This window comes from Apteryx mantelli, chromosome 3, assembly GCF_036417845.1.
Source record: "Apteryx mantelli isolate bAptMan1 chromosome 3, bAptMan1.hap1, whole genome shotgun sequence".
NCBI classification, from domain to species: Eukaryota; Metazoa; Chordata; class Aves; order Apterygiformes; family Apterygidae; genus Apteryx; species Apteryx mantelli.
This window is the reverse complement of record NC_089980.1, coordinates 69,094,117-69,112,396: the sequence shown is the minus strand read 5'-3', so window position 1 is coordinate 69,112,396 and position 18,280 is coordinate 69,094,117. Positions and strand designations below refer to the sequence as shown.

The window sequence follows — 18,280 nt, the reverse complement described above, 5'->3', positions numbered from 1 at the left end:
TAGCTGGCTGGCTGAAAGCATGTATGGCTAGGCTAATTCAGTAAATAAAGCAGCTACGCTGATAGGTTCTGTTCATGTTTTAATACTCTTCCTATGGCCTCTTTATCTGTAAACAGGAGATGATAACAAGTAACACAAGCAAATATGATTCTTTGTCTGTTTAATAGGTAAGATATAGTTATGCTCAGGCAGACTGCAAAAATGAGTTATATTTGCCCAATACATATTACTGGATCCAAACAAGAATGCATACATACCCTTTATGCAATATTAGATATATGTAACACATATGTGTATATATAACAGACACCTTAAGCCAATTTTAATATAAAATCAGGAAACTGAAGGGATGCAAATATATACCTAAATGAGTTAAGTTCTGAATCAAGTCTGAAAGTACAAATTTTAAGTCAGTGTTTGTGTATATACACACTCATCTACACAAACACATAATTTTACATACTGCACAGAAGTCAGGTTTTGCTTTTCATTTCCCCAATTCACAGATTGGTAGTTGCAGTTAAAACCTGCCTCACAGTGTACACTATACATTAACACTGATCAATATTACAAATAAAAAGAAAAGGGCAGCTGTGTTCAGTATATTAGACACATCCACACGGGAAGGCAGAAAAACAGTAAGTGTATGTAGATGAGCTGAGGATTGTTAAAATCCCCTGACAGTGGTCTCCTTCAGATGTCAGCTCAGACTGCTGTATGTTAGCTTTTAAATGGGAGGGTCGAGGTTGTAGAGACAGTTTCTCATGTTTTCTCTAGTGTGCACTGACTTCCTACCTTTCACTGACACACCTTACTTGTCCCTGTGTGTACAGGACATTATCACCTTAAATTCAGAATAATCATGGTTGGGACAAACACCTTTATGAGTTAGAAAATAAGTTTATAAAAACCATAAAAATCCAGGGTGAATGATATGACCTGCAGGCTTGTCTTGAAGCAAAATCAGTTCAGTTTCCTTATAATGCTGCCAAATATCACAACCATTAAACACATATCTTGCTTTGGCAGAGTCTTACAGAAAATCTTTTGGCTTCTTCTGCATGCTGTTTTCTAGTAGTAAACTTCAAGAAGAGGCTTAAAGGAGGTTGTTCACCATTTTTTTTGTTTGAGGGCCCCTACTCCTTATTACATTGTGAGTGACAGAGACAGAAGTGCAAACTAAAATACGATTCACTAAAAATAAAGCAACTAGTATTCTAAATTTCTTGTGAGAAGCTTTTTATTTCTGTTTTAAACTAGACCTAGCTCTCCTGAAACTTCTTTTTTACTGTCGTTGCTAACCTGCTGGTTTACTGTTGAGATATTTCTTCATTACAGCTGATGTCACCTAATTTTGCACAGATGCTTAAAATCTGGGTACATCTCACTTGCAGACACCTGCATGGGAGGTCAGGAACATTACCACCAGCAGAAACACGACTAACAGGGCATAAATTGCCACAGGCAAGCTGGCATGAGACACCCAGCCTTCCAAACAAATCAATTTTAAAGAACTGTTAAGGAAAAGATAGGTTACTGCCTGCTTGAAACATATCCCATATTGTGTTCTCTAAATGTTTACTTTAATTGTCAGGCTTCGCTGAGCTGGAAAATGACCGTTTCCCATGGCAGTGGAATTTTTTAAAATTCTTTTTCTTGGTATTTAAATTATCTTGTAAGTGGAGGCACTATAGGGAGTCTCCAGTGAATGGGACAAGGAATGTCTGTGTTCATGGGTGAAGCAACTTTTTCATGTCATGTAGGGAACCCAAAGCAGTTGATCAGCCAACAAATTACATTTATGTTTAGACTCAAGTCTCTTATTTCCCCAATAAAAAAGTGGAGCAATGCAAGAGTGTAAAAGGCCCTGTTAACAAAACGGTGCTAAGGCTTGTACTACAACTGATGGAGATGCTCTCTATTCTGGCTTCCTTACACATGTACTCACAAGCTGTGGCATCAGTTACAGCTACAGCAAGAGGCAATCTTTTTGGCAGTGTGGGTGAAAAAAAGGGAAGGGAAGACAATATACCATTTTGTATCACCTGTGAATGCGAAATTATCATTTATATTATACTAATAGAAAAAGAAAAAAAATTTTTCAAGGAATATTCTAAAAATAAAAGATAGAGATTACAAAAGATCACGATGTGAACAACTCACAGAAGTCCACAGAGAAAGGACAGAAATATACACCTTATGAAGATGCCCTCATCTAATATCTCACCACGGACACTAAAAACATGCACCCCCGAAAATATCAATTATTTTTTCCTGGGCTTATCTGATTCTTTACTTTGTATTCTTTTTGTCTCAGGCACCCCAAAAGAATATTTTTCTGCTTTCCAGTACCTTGTGCATGGGACAATTTCAACAAGAGGTTTTGTCACTATCTGTTTCTCTGTGTGTTGACACTCAACTAGAACAAAACCATGTTGTTAGCTTTCCACACAGCCAAAAGCTGCAAACTGTGAAGCGCTTCCCTTTGGGGTGACATCTCCATGGGTACAGAGCCCAACCCAACTTTGAACACCTCAGGAACAGAACAAGACTTGCTCCGGGTGCTGCTGGAGCGGGGCATCCAGTTCCCATTGAAAGGAAGCTGAACACAAGCATTTACGTGTTTCTGAGGTCTTCCTCAAATCCTGATTAACATTTTTCCTAAGATGTATTTTAAAATAAAGATAATCTAAGAATGGGAAGTGGGGTATAACATGAGGACATTCTAAAGAAATGATTAAATTACACTGTTTATCAGTCATGCAGGATGCTAGCTAATCAGCTCCAAAAGCAGCAGTAATCATGATGTTACATTTAATGGCATTAGCAAAAGCTGTGGGCAGGGATTTTCTGGGTTTGTCTTGTAGTCTTATCAAAACCAGGGATGTCTGGAACCAATTGGAGACCATGAACCAATACCAGCTGCTATTTGTCTAAACCTTTTAAACTATGATAATTCTTCCTAAGATTTATATTCTTGAAGACTAAACGGGGGAAGCTAACAATATAAAAAGCAACAACTTTAAAGTACAGTATGACCTGGTCCATGAAGTTAATTTACAGCCTGCAAACTGGATGCTGCAGTCCTCTTTCTGCTATTGTGTGAGGCAAATCTCTGATCCACATGGGAGGACTGCCTGAAAGAAAGCTCAAGGATTTAACTTCATCATGCATATACAAAATGGACCTTTTGAAATCTGTTCTAAAGCAAATGGGAAAAAGTGGATGCACCAGACAGAATGAGAATAGGAACGGGTGGCAAAGGCTAACAGCAATAATAAGTGGTCCCACAAATAGATAAGAGATATATGGCCCAACGTGGGGCACGCCAATCAGCACCCCTTATGATCTGCTTAGCTATCATCACTTGTAACTAGAAGAAGGGGGAAGCTGCCTAGACTGCCTGCCTGCACTGCAAGTTAGAGCATCCAAAACCCTTTCTTCTAAAGTTTCAAGCATAATTTAAAAACCTTCATGCAAATTTATAGAAAAGGCATTAAAGGAGGTGATGAAAGAGGGATGATGTCATTCTCGATGTAGGCAAGTGTTAGGAAAGGATTGCTGGGTTTAGTGGCAACTTGAGAGAGCCTGGAAGAAACACAAGGAGGTGCCACCAAAATGAATTTATTCAGACTCATAGCATCCCTATAAGGTAGGGCGAAAAAAGGAGACTATGGCAGAAGGGTATAAAGGAGTAAGAATGAGGACCATGAATGATTTAGTTTGGGCCACCAGGAGAAATTAAGGCAAGGACATCTGGTGTAGGGACAAGGTGGTAACTATGTGGGGAGTGGTAAGCAAAGGGATTAATTTTTGCAACAGAAAATTAGTCCAGGAATGAAGCGTCAAAAGTTAACTAACAAAGGAACTACGACATGGTAAGTACTTTGGCAGTAAGGACTGGTTTCAGCTCATAAGCAGCCATTTGTGAAAAATCGATTAAGACATTGAGAAACCATCGTAAAATAATTAAATTTTAAATTACACGAACAGATGAGCTAAAGGAAGATGCTAGAAAGCTGGCCTTTGCTAATTCAATAACCCTGTGAGGTTTGCTACAGCTATACTCTAAAGTAGCAGGTTGGGGAAAGCAAAGGGTGAATACGGTCAGAACAGACAACACAGATGAGTGTTTTCCAGCATGTGGTTTGGTGATCCGGTAAATACTTCTTAGGAGGTTACAAGAAGTGATTAAGGAAGAACAGTTCCTATGCGCTACACTGTCTTCTCTATATGCAAAACTTCTAATGGCATCTCCACCTCCACTGACAAATTTCCAAGGTCTCACAGATTGCAGAGAGAGGGCCTCAACACCCCTCAGCGAGGACGGGGACAGTCGCTGGAGCTCTGGGGTGCCCAGCGGTGTCCCCGGCTTCTGGCTCGTCATATGCTACACTGCAAACAGCATCCCAAGAACAGCTCTTCACTGGGGTTTGGGGTTTTTTTTTCTGGTTTTGTTTTTTGTTTGTTTTTGTTTTAAACAAGTTCTGTACAAAGTAGAAGAGCTCAGTATAATAAAAGCAAAATGTGAATGGCTGAAAAAAGCACATGTGAATGACTGAAAGCGGTGCCAGAAATGACACTGTACTGACTCAAAAGAGGAATACCTCAAGGAAGTATAGGAAAAACTCACTATTTTCCTAAAAAATGGAGGGGTCATGAAGGAAAAAACTTCCTGGATAGCTCTTCTGAAAAAAAAAAAAAACACCAGTTTTACACTTTGCACTTATTTAAAATAACAAAAAGGAAAAGATGCACAGTGAGGAGAGCATTCTCTCAGTGCGTAAGACTTTAAAAATGATTTGATTCAGTAGAAGTTCCTGTACCACACAGAAGTATGAGATCCTTACTGATGCAACTCACTATCTACAGCAATGAGAAATTCAGAATTTTCCCCTACAAAACTTATTCTTTCCAGATTGAAAGCATTTCTGCAAGCTGACCTATGGAATACTGTGGATTTAAAAGAAACTTCTGCTGCAGTTTTATATGAACAGCTTTTCAACCACATTACAAACAACACCAGACTCTTTGCATTCCAGTCCCCCGTTCTCAGACACAAGTCATATTGTACCCATCTGGACAAATGAGTCACTCAGTATCTGGGGACAGGAAAAAGATTTTTATTGCCATTACCTCCTAAAGCAAACTTGGAGGATCACAAATGTCACTCTTCCCAAAATTCCGTGATTATAAAGCCCATTACAAAGATACTGTTATAACTTTAAGCTTTTTTAAAATAAAGAATGGAACATAATAGAGTAAAACAACAATGATATGCAATTAGTGATACCCTTTATGTTCCATCTGCTTAGTGACTTAATGCAACAGTTAAGAAAACTCCCTGAAATAACAAGACAATGATAGCTTTTTACTACTAATGCTATCTCTCTGATTGTTTGGAAGGACAGAATTTTCATCATGTCTAAGCAAAACAGGTAGAAGAAATTTTTTCCCCCAAACCAGTATCAAGATCTGATACATGGAAGAGCTCCAGCATGTATTTTTAATCATGTCAATAATATGATTGAAACTGGCAATACTACATGCATATTACAGTTATGGATGTACTTGAGAAAGCCCCTGAATCCTGTTATCCAACTGCCCCCTCCCCTACAAAAAGAGAGACCAGTCATTCCTGTGCACCCTGCCACCAGCTTCACCCTATGAGACAACTCTGTGCAACCCTCCATTCAGTAATAGTTTATTCACTATTTTATATTAAATCTTTGTGAAAGAAAGATGGAAATTCACCCATCTGCAAAATGGTAGTTACAGAGGTGAGGAGAAGGGAGATGACCTTCCTCAGCTTTCCTGGCTGCCGACTCACTTCCTTCCATAGTGATGGGCTACTACCAAAAGAGAAGGATTTTCCTAATAATAGAGAGAGGATATTGGAATGGAATGGCTCTTATATTGAAGAGTAACACCTAAAAAGAACAGAACTGAACCGCTCAGACGAGAAAGCAGAGTTCTGCTGTAGCCAGTTCAAAGACCACCCAAACGGAAGATCTGTCATAACAAGTTCATATAATATTTGTTAGTTTAGGAGGGTATAAAAGGGAAAAAAAGTAATTATGTATTGCAGTTAAAGTTGAATTTTTGTGCAGCAAAACTGGCAAGCACTAGCAAAGCTCTCTGAAAAGATTCTCTTTGAGGGTCGTGAGTTCTCACTTGAATGTTAGAAAATATTTCATCAGAATCTCTATAGAAAATGAAAACATGAAATTTGGCATTTTGAAGCCTGGGCAATAAAATTCCCAAAACTATTCCAGTCATCATCATATAAGTTTTAGTGAGAGAAAAGATAAAAAGTCAGTTACATTTTAAACAAAAAAGTAATTAAGTTACCCACTACGTAAAAAAAAAACAGAGGCCACCAAAGGGAACAGAAGAAAGGTACTAATGGATTTCATGAGTACTCGGAGTAAGCAGAATACCATCTTATTGATCTCCTTATTTGGATTTTTACAGTGACAGATAAACTATTTTTGGTTGGACGAAAGATAGGAAAACTCCACTGAAAATTATCTCCAAGCATGTGCCTGTTCTTCTCATTAATGCTTCATCATTTCAGTGCTTACAAGTAAATAGCTATGTTCATAACTCATCCGATAAGTAAGTTAAGTATCATGCACACAGAAAATATGAATCATGTCAGATAACTCCAAATAGCTTGGAAAACATTATTATTCCAATATATTAAAATTTGAAGAGAAAAGCCCAGAATTCTTTCAAGCAAGTATTATTCATATTATTGTTCTAAAATGAGACAATAGAAAAGTACCAAGTACATGAATAAATAGAGCAAGAGCGGTGTTGCCCTCACTATGAGGTAGATTTTCCACTCCATTATAGTGTTCTATCAGCACAGGCAGCCCCGCTTCTGACTTAATGTGCAATATTTTGTTAAAAGAGCTCTGAATAAAGGCTAATAATCCTTTTCAGTAACTTCCGTGGCAGTTAGACAGGGCTCCATATTCATACCAAATACTGTGATTTCTCTACCAGGTTAAACAGCTAACATTTATAAAAGACTGTGACTCCAATGGGTTTAAAATGAATCTCAGCACCACGGGATTTTCAAATATGCTACCTTTTGTCCCAATTCTCCTGGGGTTTGGAGAGAAATTGCACCCTGAGGGAATATCACCACCCACAGCATATTTATTGCATATAGTAATAGAAACACACACGGTTGCCAGAGCTGTAAAGGTAGTATGTGCAGACTTGGGATTTCCAGCCGTGTTGTCAGTGGCCTATTGGGATTAGCTGCTATGTGTACACTGCTAGCGCGGATGCTTCTTTGTTCTCTTCTAAACTGCCAAATACACCAAAAGCTATGTGAAGGGCTGCCATTTGCTCTCACACAACTTCTAAATCTATTATTATGGGACCAGTGAACCCAGATAGAGGGAATACGTGATCTAGGCTGCAAGGCTAAAAACTTTTTTCTGCCAATCCTATAGCATCAAGTTTCTAAAATGGCAATTTCTCTAGAGAACCAACATTTTCCTTGTAAATTGTTCATTTGCACTTCTTCTGTTTAGCACTACCTTTATCAAATGCTAGCCTGTAAATCCATCAAATATAAAAGTAGCATCAAACTCCAGCCTCTCCAGTCCACCTGCTGGACATGAGAAAGAAACATATGTGTACTTTTAAATATGTGTGGCTATTTTAAAAGTCCAGGTTTCCTTACTGCAACTGCCTTTTAAGTAATGGTAACTGCGAGACAAGAAAGGGCTTTGCATGCTTGTAAAGTCCTGTGAATTACTAAGTCTGAAGCAGAGAAGTACTGGTTTTAAATCAATACAGATGTAAAAGAAGATGTAATAGAAACTCGAGGTTGGTGATTGTTCTTCTGGGAAAGAGGAAGGAAATGGAGAGATGATTTAGAAATTGCAATTTCCCAGATAATCTTTAATGTAAAAAAACTGAAATGTAGATTGTGCTTCATCTATTCACATAAAGAATATCTTGGTCCTTCTGAAGTCAATCACAATACTTCCACTGACCCCCCCGAACTTAAAATATCCCCAGTGAAGTGTTCTGGAATGGGACGTATGGCATGCTTATAAGCTATGGTATCTGCAATACACTATACTTCAACATGGAGGACTCCTAACTCTCATGCAGTTGACAACACCATCAAACCTAAACAAAACAAACCCCAGAATTTACATTCCTCTTGTTTCTCAAAGGTTGCAAAAGACAACTAAACTACTTATTAAACAACTGAGCTCCATACATGCAAACTTTTCCCCCAGGAACAATATTTTTTCAAAATTGATGGTTAACTAATTATATTAAGAATTCTTGCTTACTAATTATATCAAGATTAAAAAAAAATCTCTGAGATATTTAAATCAAAAGATTAGGAAACCTGGTTGTCTACTGACTTTTCTTTGAAGTGACTTTGCCAACAAACCTTTAGCAGTTGTATCAAGAGATTTTTATAGAGATCAAAGGGATGAAGACTGGAGAAAAAGTTCATTATAAATTCATTGTTTGCTAGCTACGCAATGTTTGCAAATGATCCATCTCACTCTCTGTCTCACTGTTTTGACCTCATTTGATGTCTTGAGAAATTCATAGACAGAAGATTAACAGGAATAAATCTTCCACAGCCCTAGTGATGGACTGCAGTTATAACAGAATGCAGCCAACTTCTCGCCAGGACTGGCCTGGAAAACAATGGTGGTTGTTCAAGGATGGAACATCTAATTAGCAGAAATTAAGAGACCATCATGAATACTGTTTAGATTAATCTAAATAAACTACTAATATTAGGATCTAATGGATGGGTAATTATTATATTAATATTATATATAATCATATTATATATATAATTTTATATATAATTATAAAAATAAAATTATTGTAGTAATTAAATTAATATGCATTAGGGTTTTTCTTCAGTGCGTCATAGGCCACAGTAAGCACTATAGTGTTTCTAGAAATCTGTATATTCTAAGTCTCAAAACCCGCTGTAATAAAGGGATGTTTATGGGTTTTCCTCCTCTATTTATCTCACTAGACTCTAGACCATGAAATACGTGACATGGAAATTATAAACGTTTGAGCAATGTAAGAGCTTATGAACATTTGCACTACAAATCATTACACAAATCTGAATACTTCTTAATCTCTGCTCAAAAGCTTTAGACAGAAGTGTACTGCTAGAGCTTTATGGTGAAGTCAGTATGAGTCAGTCTGCCTTTGGTCAAATTCAGACCAGTATAATAAGAATTTTAAATATAATAAGTATCAAATTCATGAAACTAAGAGTGTTCTACTAATACCAAAGTAACATAATTATGCTGTACTGAAGCAAAGGAAATAAACTGTGGTTGCTATTCATGAGGCCATAATATGCAGCCTAAAGTAATGATAGAGCAATAGCTACTCCAACTAGGAAGGTGGGTACAGATGAGGTCTCAAAATACCAGTCTCAAATTATCAGATGTTTTCTGTTAATGGCCTAACAAAATAAAAGACACAGCTACTTCAATCCACAGAATTATTAACCTAAACTATTAGACACGGTCAGTACACAAGAGGCACTGGGTAGTAAAGCCTTTGCCTGAACACTGAGATGCCTCGTTAAAGCATCTTTTGCCAGTCGCTGCTTGTAAAGCCATGGGCACAGGCAAGAACCCAATGCCTCAGACGCACTTCCATAAAGTGTCATTGGACTGACTTCTGGCTGACATGGTAAAAGCCACAGTAGAGTATGGCTTTATGTGTGCGCAACACTATACAAACAATAAGGTGACTATTTTAACTGAAGAACAGTTCTAGCACAAACATTTGCTGTTCATCAGTCTGCCCTGACTGTCTTAAGCATGGCTTGGCTAAAATCCCAAGGTACCTATATACCATGAGAATTAGATTTTAGGGGTGTTGTTCTGTTTTTTGCTTTAAAAACAAAACTTCATTGGTGAAGCTTCCTCAGTTCCAGGCTGCTACTTTAGCCAAGATACAGACATTTCTACAATCATAATATGAAAATGTGATCAGAATAACACATGAGGCATTCAGAACCTATATTCAGATTTACAGGGAGATGCTACTGATGATTCGGTTCAGTTCTGGCTGTAATGAAAAAAAATTAGCCTGGACACAAGTTCAGAGGTGAACTTTTTGTCTGCTCCACCTATGGTTGAAGAGCATATTGACTCTTGCTTGTGCAATGCAAGCTTTCACAAGCTAAGCAGTGATGGGCCTGGGCTTGCATTGAGATAAAAATTTGCTAGCACACAACTGGAGCGCTACAAGAAGTGCTGTTAGCGATTGAGTAAATGTCTCCCATCTTTTTGAACTGATATTGGAACAATGCTCCAGCTGCTGACAGCATCACTCCTGGTATTTGTGGAAGTGCTTTCCCACATAAGATGTAAAACCCATGTCTTAATTTCTTGTTGTCTTTTAGACTCCTACAGGATTTCTGTAGAAGTCTAAGAGGCCTTGTCATTTTAGTCATGGCTAAATTTCAACTGAAGCACACCATTTTGCTACTTTAGTCCTTCTTCCAATTTTATTTGGATAAAGTACTCGCCACATTCTCTCTTAAGGTGTAGAATGGTATTGCTATGTACCTACTCTTAAATCTCTGTTGTAATTCAATAATAAATTAAATATTCATAGAACATACTGTATATTCTGTGGTATTCTCTGTAACAGCTAGGTATTTTTAATAACTATCTCATAAAACAGAGAAATAAAAATTAATTACATTTTTCCAGAAGAGAAAAGAAATAACTTATGTGCTCATAAAACAGATTGGTCTGATTCTCAGCTTTGAGCCCTGGCCTATTTCCTGCACTGCTCTTGAACACAGTAGAAATCTGGCAATAATTATGACTACCATGCCAACTATCTCCAAGACAATTTCTCTCAGGCCTAGAAAGCATTAACCATCAGAGCCCAAAGCCAGAAATAATGATAAATATGCTCCTGTAATAATATCCTGTAGTAGAAACAAATGGCATTGTTTCTAGTACCTGATTCTCTATGGCCTTCCTGTTTTTTGGATCACTAACAACTGAGAGCTGTAACTCTGCCATCTTTTTCATCTTGCTGTCCATGTCAATCTTCTGGAAGAGACTCTTGGTTTGATTTTTCAGCAGCCTAACGGTGTCCTCTTTCCCAAGCTTCTTTGCAAAGAGGGAAGCACAAGCTGAATGTATGGCAGTAACCCAGTTTTCCAGATCCGTCTGGCTTGTCGCCTGTGAAACAAATGCATGGTGCAACGTTATAATCAAATAAGAGATACCAAAAAGGAATCAGCAGCTCTAGAAGATAATAAGTGTCTGAAAGGCTCACTGAGATCTCAGGCATTTTGTTTTAAAATGACTCAAAGTTTTATCTTTAAAACTATGGAAATAAAGGAACTGCCAGCCTTCTCCACACTTCATCATGACTGGCCTCCAACATTCAGCTTCTTAAACCTGCAAGATTTGAGGGGTCAGATAGCGCAAAGAGCCCTAGGAGCTGTGGGAAAGATGAGGCTTGCAACCTTCAATCCCTCCAGCTAGTTAAGGTGAAAACTGACAGGTTTCAAAGATAAAACTCCTCCAGTCTCACAAGGCAAATGGGATAACTTTAAAAGTAAGGTCTAACGAGAGATATTTGCTTACTTAAAAATGCCAAATTAGTTGAAAGAGCACAGCAAAGTAAGAAGAATACATTTGAACAAAATGTCTCCAGATATATTTACAAGTGCACCTATGAATCAACATGTTTTCATGCAGGCAGTTCCACATAATACTGTTCTTTATTAAAATTTCCAGTGGTGCAGCTAAGCAGCCAAGATCTTCAGATTATTTTTAGCCTTCTTTTTGAAAGCCTTGCTCAAGTAAACTCTCTTTGAGGCCAGCAGATTCATGGTTGAGCCTATCATTCCATAAATGTGGAATGCTTACAGAGGTATAAAAAGTTGATAGTACAGCTGGTTTCCTAGAAGCTTGTAACCCGGGAGCAAGTGTCTTGCAGGTTTGTGCCATTCTCATTTGTGCTCTCTGTTCTTTTTATTTCTGACCCGTAATTGACTTAGCCCACTGGTGTAATATCAAATACCTAGATCATACCACACACTTAAAATAGCATAGTACAACGCTGTAACTTTACTATAATTTTTAAGTGAAAGTTACAGGCATGATGTGTGTGTACATATGTATATATATAAAACCATATGCATGCATGTGCACACACACCCCTTAATTGGAAACAATCACAAAGTTACGTATGCACATTGTTACCTGAAATAGGTAGACATCTCCAAAAGAATTGCTGAGACAGAATATATTTTCTTTCTTGGGATGCTCTGGAACAGACTGCACTATACTGTCCTCTGCAAACAGAGCGTATCGAGGCAAACTGCTCTGTTCCATCGAATTCTTTCCATAGGTCTCATAAAACAGCAGGGTACAACCTTCAGGTTTGGGAAGGACAAAAAAAAAGGAGAAAGTAAGTTCAGGTTCTCTTGTATTAATATTTTTGTGAATTAAGACATCCTTCAATGACAGGGAACATCAGTTCCATCTCTCTCAGACTGGAGAGAAAAGCAGGTTCCTCTAAACTGAAAAATAGGCAAGGTAATGCTGAATTTGCCAATGAAGAGTTGGAACAGACATCTAATAGGGACATGTTTGTCCAACAAATATGCAGAGACTGAAGAAAAAACAGAACAACTCAGTAGACAGCCTTCTAAAATATTAAAGCACGTAGAAAACACTAATCCCTCCTTATTTAAATCAGCTTTTGTGTTTATTATTTAAGGGAAGAACTAATCCTCTCTCATAACAGCCACCTAAGCAGCCTTTGTATTTGCAGAAAAGATTTGCAGAAACTTTTGGCTTCACGCAGCATACAAAGTGTCATACAAAACTTGTCAAGTTTAAACTGTGTTTCCTTGAATCTACCTGCAAATTGTGGACTTAGATAATGAACTCAATCTGATTAATTTAAAACAGTTTAAAGGGTTTGAGTTTGGTTATGTTCAGTCTCGGAGCCAGCATAACATGCAAGATCCTGGACTTCCATCCAGAAAACAAACTTCATCCATGCTGGTGACAATCACGTATGTAACAAAAGGAATAATTTATGGAGGACAGCAGAGGAGACTTGATCCCAGTCCCCAGAAGTATGATTGTGTTGTCATGTTGTCTTTGGCAGTGAAGCTCCCTTAAGAAGCACCTGTCTCCTCCATCCCCTGCCAGCCATTCATTCCTGTCCAATGTTGCAATCCACTGTTCTCTAAGATGTGCTGGTTTACCTGTCCCTCAGGTCACAGTCTGAACCGCATTACTAAAATAATAATTATTTCAATTTTTTTAATTTTTGTAGGTCAGTTCTGCAGCTAGAGAAAATACATAAGTACATCTCACTTTCACCCCTAGGAAACAGCAGTTTAATGATAGCGTTTATTATTGTTATTTTTTAATTTAGAAGATAAATTAACACAATACCATGGCTGGAAGTTTAACCTGGAAGGTCTAAGATCAGATATAATACATACATCTTGAAAAATGAGGATAACCTAGTGGAGAGAGAAATCTGCTGAGGGAGGTTGTGGATTCTCTGTCAAGTTGAGCCTTGTCCAAAAACTACGCTCTAATTCATTCAGGAATTAATTTAGGGAAGGCCTATGGCCTGAGTTACACAGCAAGTCAGACTAAATGATCACAGTGGTCCCTTAGGGCCCAGTACTCTATGAATATATTACTGTTGTAACCCCTATACATATTCAGTTCAGAATTTGAAACTTAGCCAAAACAAGGATTAACAGTTCGCTAGGGCTACGCCATTGTTACTTCTCTGTCTGCTTTTTGTTGTTGTTTTTCCTTCAAATCAATGAGGTATTACAGCACAAGGCAGGACCAAAACTTAGGTTGGTGGCATGTCTCTGTGTGACAGATTGCATGTATATATCCACATGCAAATATACCTATACAGTGCATAGGTATATGGATGGGATATTGCAAAGCCTACAAAAATAGAAATGTTTCCTTTATACGTGATTTTAAAACATTTAGCAAAAAGCTGAGTTCAGCCTTTCTTTTAACATTTCTCTAATATTTAACACTGTTAGAAATCCCAAATACATCATCCTAATTTATGCAAATTTAAGGCAGAGCTTACTCAGAGGTAAAATCTAAATTCAGAACCAAAATCAAGGTTTTTTTGATTCTTCTGTCTGATAAAGGGGGAGAGTGGTCCTATTTGAGTTTGTAGGGCACATTTGCTGTGAAAAGTTATGAAGTGGAATCCACTGCTCTTCTTACAGCCCAAATCAACAGAATTTGAAATGCAAAACTCATTCAGATGGATCTCATTGCAGTCTCCAGGGCCAATGAATGTAAAACAGCTACAGAAAAAGGGAAATAAATATATAGCAGAAATTAGTGACCAAATCAGTTGACAACTGAAAAGTTTTCAAAGGAAGGAATCCAATAAATAGATATGCCTGAAAACTACCTATGTGCACCTTTTTCTATTCCTATCCAGAGTGTCTGGCAGATTATTTAGGGTAACAGCAAATCCTCCAGAGCTGGTCCTATCCTTCCCCCTTACCAGCCATCCCTTCTTCTCCCATAAGAGACAGAAGCACTTGGAAATCTCTGCAGATGCAAGAGAAGAAGAGGGTTTGTTCCACTCAGTATATCAGGCACATAATTTTTTCAGTCATTTCAACATAACAGGGTAAACAAAAAAAGACAGCAAGTCTTCTCTTCCACTCATCAGCAGCAACACTGTACAACCACTTCCACTTCTGCATTTTAGGAAAGTGCAAATTAAGTTCTATTTCGGTACATGGTAGTATTTTGGTACATGGTAGTTCTAAAGTCCCATGTTTCCTCTATACGTTATCAGAAATGTAACTAAAACTGGGTTGCTTTTTATCCTGACAGCTTACTTGTACTAAAAAAAAAACAACCAACAACAACAAAAAAACCTTGGTCGAAGAGTATGCATGTGTGTTTAGGTGTACGGCACCTCCAGGTATATCTTTGGGTTAAGCCAAGTGAGCCCTAAAAGTAGCTGGTTTCATACATTCTGACAGCCCCACTAGGACTTTTTATGATCCAAGGGTTTTGATCAAAACTTGAACTGAGGGGGGAGACCAGTGGGAAAGCAATTTCTCTTATTAAAATTAATTGATTAGACAGGACAGATGGGAAAGAGAGTTCCTCCTGTTAAAGGGTTACTATTCAGGCTCAGGTCCTGATGGCCCTGAAAGTACAGTGGACGCCTCAGAACATGTATACTTTCAAGTTTGGCAGGTAACCAGATGGTTATAAGCCTTCTGCATATTTATAATTAAACACATCTCAGTAGAGTGCAAAGAAACATGCTGTTCTCCATGTGCATATGTGGCTATTTTAAGTCATATTTTAAAATATCTTGGCTATTTAAATTTTAAGAACAAATTAACCACAGATTTATTCAAAACTCTGTATAAGGAGAACTAAAGCAAACGCCTTGATCTTGATATAGCATATTATGAAAACAGAACTACGCCTTGATATCCAGACAGGCAAGTTTATCTTGGCATCAGAACTCTCTACAGAACAATAAAGGCATGAGATCAAGGAAATGAGGAATGTGTATTTAAAACAGCTAACAAAGCGGAAGACATTCTGCACCATGAATGGATCCATATCACTCATCCTAAGTAAAAAGCATTCTGTCTAATGCTTTTTATAATGTTAGCATTTAATAAAGCTTTTTACAAAGAATTTTTTTATTCCTCTTTTATAGATGGGGAAATTCAGGCAGCAAGAAGGAACACAACTTGCTCAAGGTCACCAGTAAGCTGATTTCACAGCAAAGAACTGTACACGAGGCACCTGAGTTCTCCTTTCCAGAGCACCATAGCTTCATTATCCCAGAAATGCATGGACTACTGGTATATAACATGCTTCAGTTTAGGCACTTGACAAGATTGTTAGAAAACTACTTGTGTTTTAGAAGAGGCAGATCAAACTTGTATTCACAGTCCATAACACAAACACATACAAGAAAAGGGTGGCATTCAGATATTGTTTTTCCCCTTTGTATATACTGCTTGTAAGCATGATTCATGCTATTCGATGATTGGGATAAGTGATTTAAACTGTTAAGACTGCCTACGTTTTGATTCCTTGATAACAGGTCTCTGAATTATTAGGCAGAATTGCTACATTCAAGTTTACTTCTTTTAAATCAGCACTATCAACCATAACATTCTCAGCACTTGCTGTTTACTGTTCATTTTTTTTCAGGTCTATACCCATGCAGAACTTTGAAAAGGGCAACCTGTGGGAAAGTTGTTATTTTCTCTCCTCCAGTCCCAGATATGCTAGGAAATTATGAAGTTTGATCATTTCTTTACTCATTAACTTAGCATCATATTTACTGAAAGGCAAATTCCTTTGGATGCAATTCAGAAAAAAACAAACAAACAAAAAAACCCCTATGAACTCACCCATTAAATTCCTCTACCTCCCCACAATAGATGTTTTTTTCCTTCTTACACTTCCTGACACCCATACACTTCTTGCGGCACACCTACCTCCTCCATTACTCTGAGCCATCAATGTGACCTCCTCGCTCAAACACAATAATCATGCACCAACCCACTAGCAGCACTCTCTTTTAAGTGGATTGCCTTTCCACAGGGCTGTTTCACAGCAGAAGAAGATGGGGGAGATGGGCAAAGCAGGGACACAGAAAGGCAGCGAGACACAAGCGTTCAGTAACACAGGGAGCAGGCGATGTGAAAGACACATCCTGAGAGCAAAGGGAAATCGGTGAAGGCGCTAGGACGGGGCCGTGGCTCTGGGAGCGAGTGCCCTGTGCTAAGCCGTGGGCACCGTGGACGAAGAGCTTCCCCTGCTGCTGCTGCCGCCGCAGCCTCCTCTACCCAGAATTGCACCTTCATGGGTCCAGTTTTGTGTCAATGCCTCAGCACAGAGGCATTCAGATCTTTGTTATGTTGCTGTCTGAAGTACAGGCAGCAAACAATGTTTTTATGTTGACTCACCCCAACTTTAAGTAAACCCAGGAAACAGTGGCCTCTGTACCAGGGACTTCTCCTGATCCCTAAATTTTTACTGCCCCTGATACAGAGGTGTGACTTCTGTTTTCTTCCTCAGTTTTGGCTCAGTTTGGTCTCTGACTTCCAAACATCCAAAACCATCTTCTAAAGTCTCAATTCTGCCTGAGTACAGGAATGGGGAAGTCGGACAAAACAAACTCCACTACGGTATAAAACGCAAGGTTGCATATGCAATACTAAACACACAAGCACTACTCTGATTTAGCAAGCTGCATGGGCACATGCTCCATTTTCATCATGTGGGTAGAATGCAAAGTCAGGTGTGCTTACAGAGCTGCTTACAGAAAGCAGCATGCATGAAAAGTTGCTGGCACACTACGGAAACAATGGCTGGTGTCAAGCTTAAAGAGCAACGCTGTGATTTACCTTTGAGCGTTACCCAGTACTGCTTCCACTTCCTCCGGGCGACCAGCTCCAGTTTTTTCTCTTTCTGCAGAGTCACTAGGGGTTTGAAGAACAGCCACCCTGCCTTGCGCACCACTCCTTGCTCTTTCTCATACAACAGATCGAGCTGCTCTAAGGAGCTGAGCGACTCACTGCTGGAGTCTTCGGTTTCTGACGAGGTCTCCGTGTTCTCAACATTTGTCCTACTCATCTCCAGCTCCCGCATGAAGTTCTCGTAAATGTTCTGCCTCAGGGCATCACTGCTGACGGCGTTAGTGGATTCACTTCTTTGGGACAGGACATGGCTGGAGCCAGGTGACCACAGCAAACTGGAAAGCTGGGACGGTGCCAGAGTGTCTGTAGTGAAGTTGTCCATTCTGCTGTCAAAGTATTCGCTCCCATCTTTACATTTTGGCTCCTGTACATAAAGCAAATTGCCAGCAATCAGTCACCAGAGGTATGACGAAAAGACACATCTCATTTGGCATTTAAATTTGTTTCCTGTTTGGCCACAGTGAATTCCTTCCTCAAAGGCAGCCTCTTTTCACCATTACATCACAAGCTTTATCTTGGCAGCCACTGACACTGTCAGTGCCACCACTCAGGTTTTACACAACAGCACTCCATTAAAGCCTAATCACTATGTTGACAAGTTTGGAAACCTCCACGAAATCTCTGAATCTGCTGATGACTGCTGCGGCTTCTATTTCCTGAAACCTGATGGACACCGGGAAGACAACCACATCCACCCACTAACTGTGAATGCTCCTGTTTTCTCTGGCTGAAACACAG

At 38.8% G+C, this 18,280-nt stretch overlaps 1 protein-coding gene across 1 annotated transcript in view; it reads right to left on the bottom strand.

Moving 5' to 3' along the window:
* TIAM2 (TIAM Rac1 associated GEF 2) overlaps positions 1-18,280 on the bottom strand; it is a 94,092-nt gene that overhangs the window by 67,673 nt on the left and 8,139 nt on the right. Inside the window, exons 3-5 of the mRNA XM_067293594.1 lie at positions 17,471-17,906; positions 12,264-12,436; positions 11,007-11,231 (exon numbers count right to left, since the gene is read on the bottom strand). Of these exons, the coding sequence (XP_067149695.1) occupies positions 11,007-11,231; positions 12,264-12,436; positions 17,471-17,906 (834 nt within the window). The remainder of the gene's footprint in view (positions 1-11,006; positions 11,232-12,263; positions 12,437-17,470; positions 17,907-18,280) is intronic.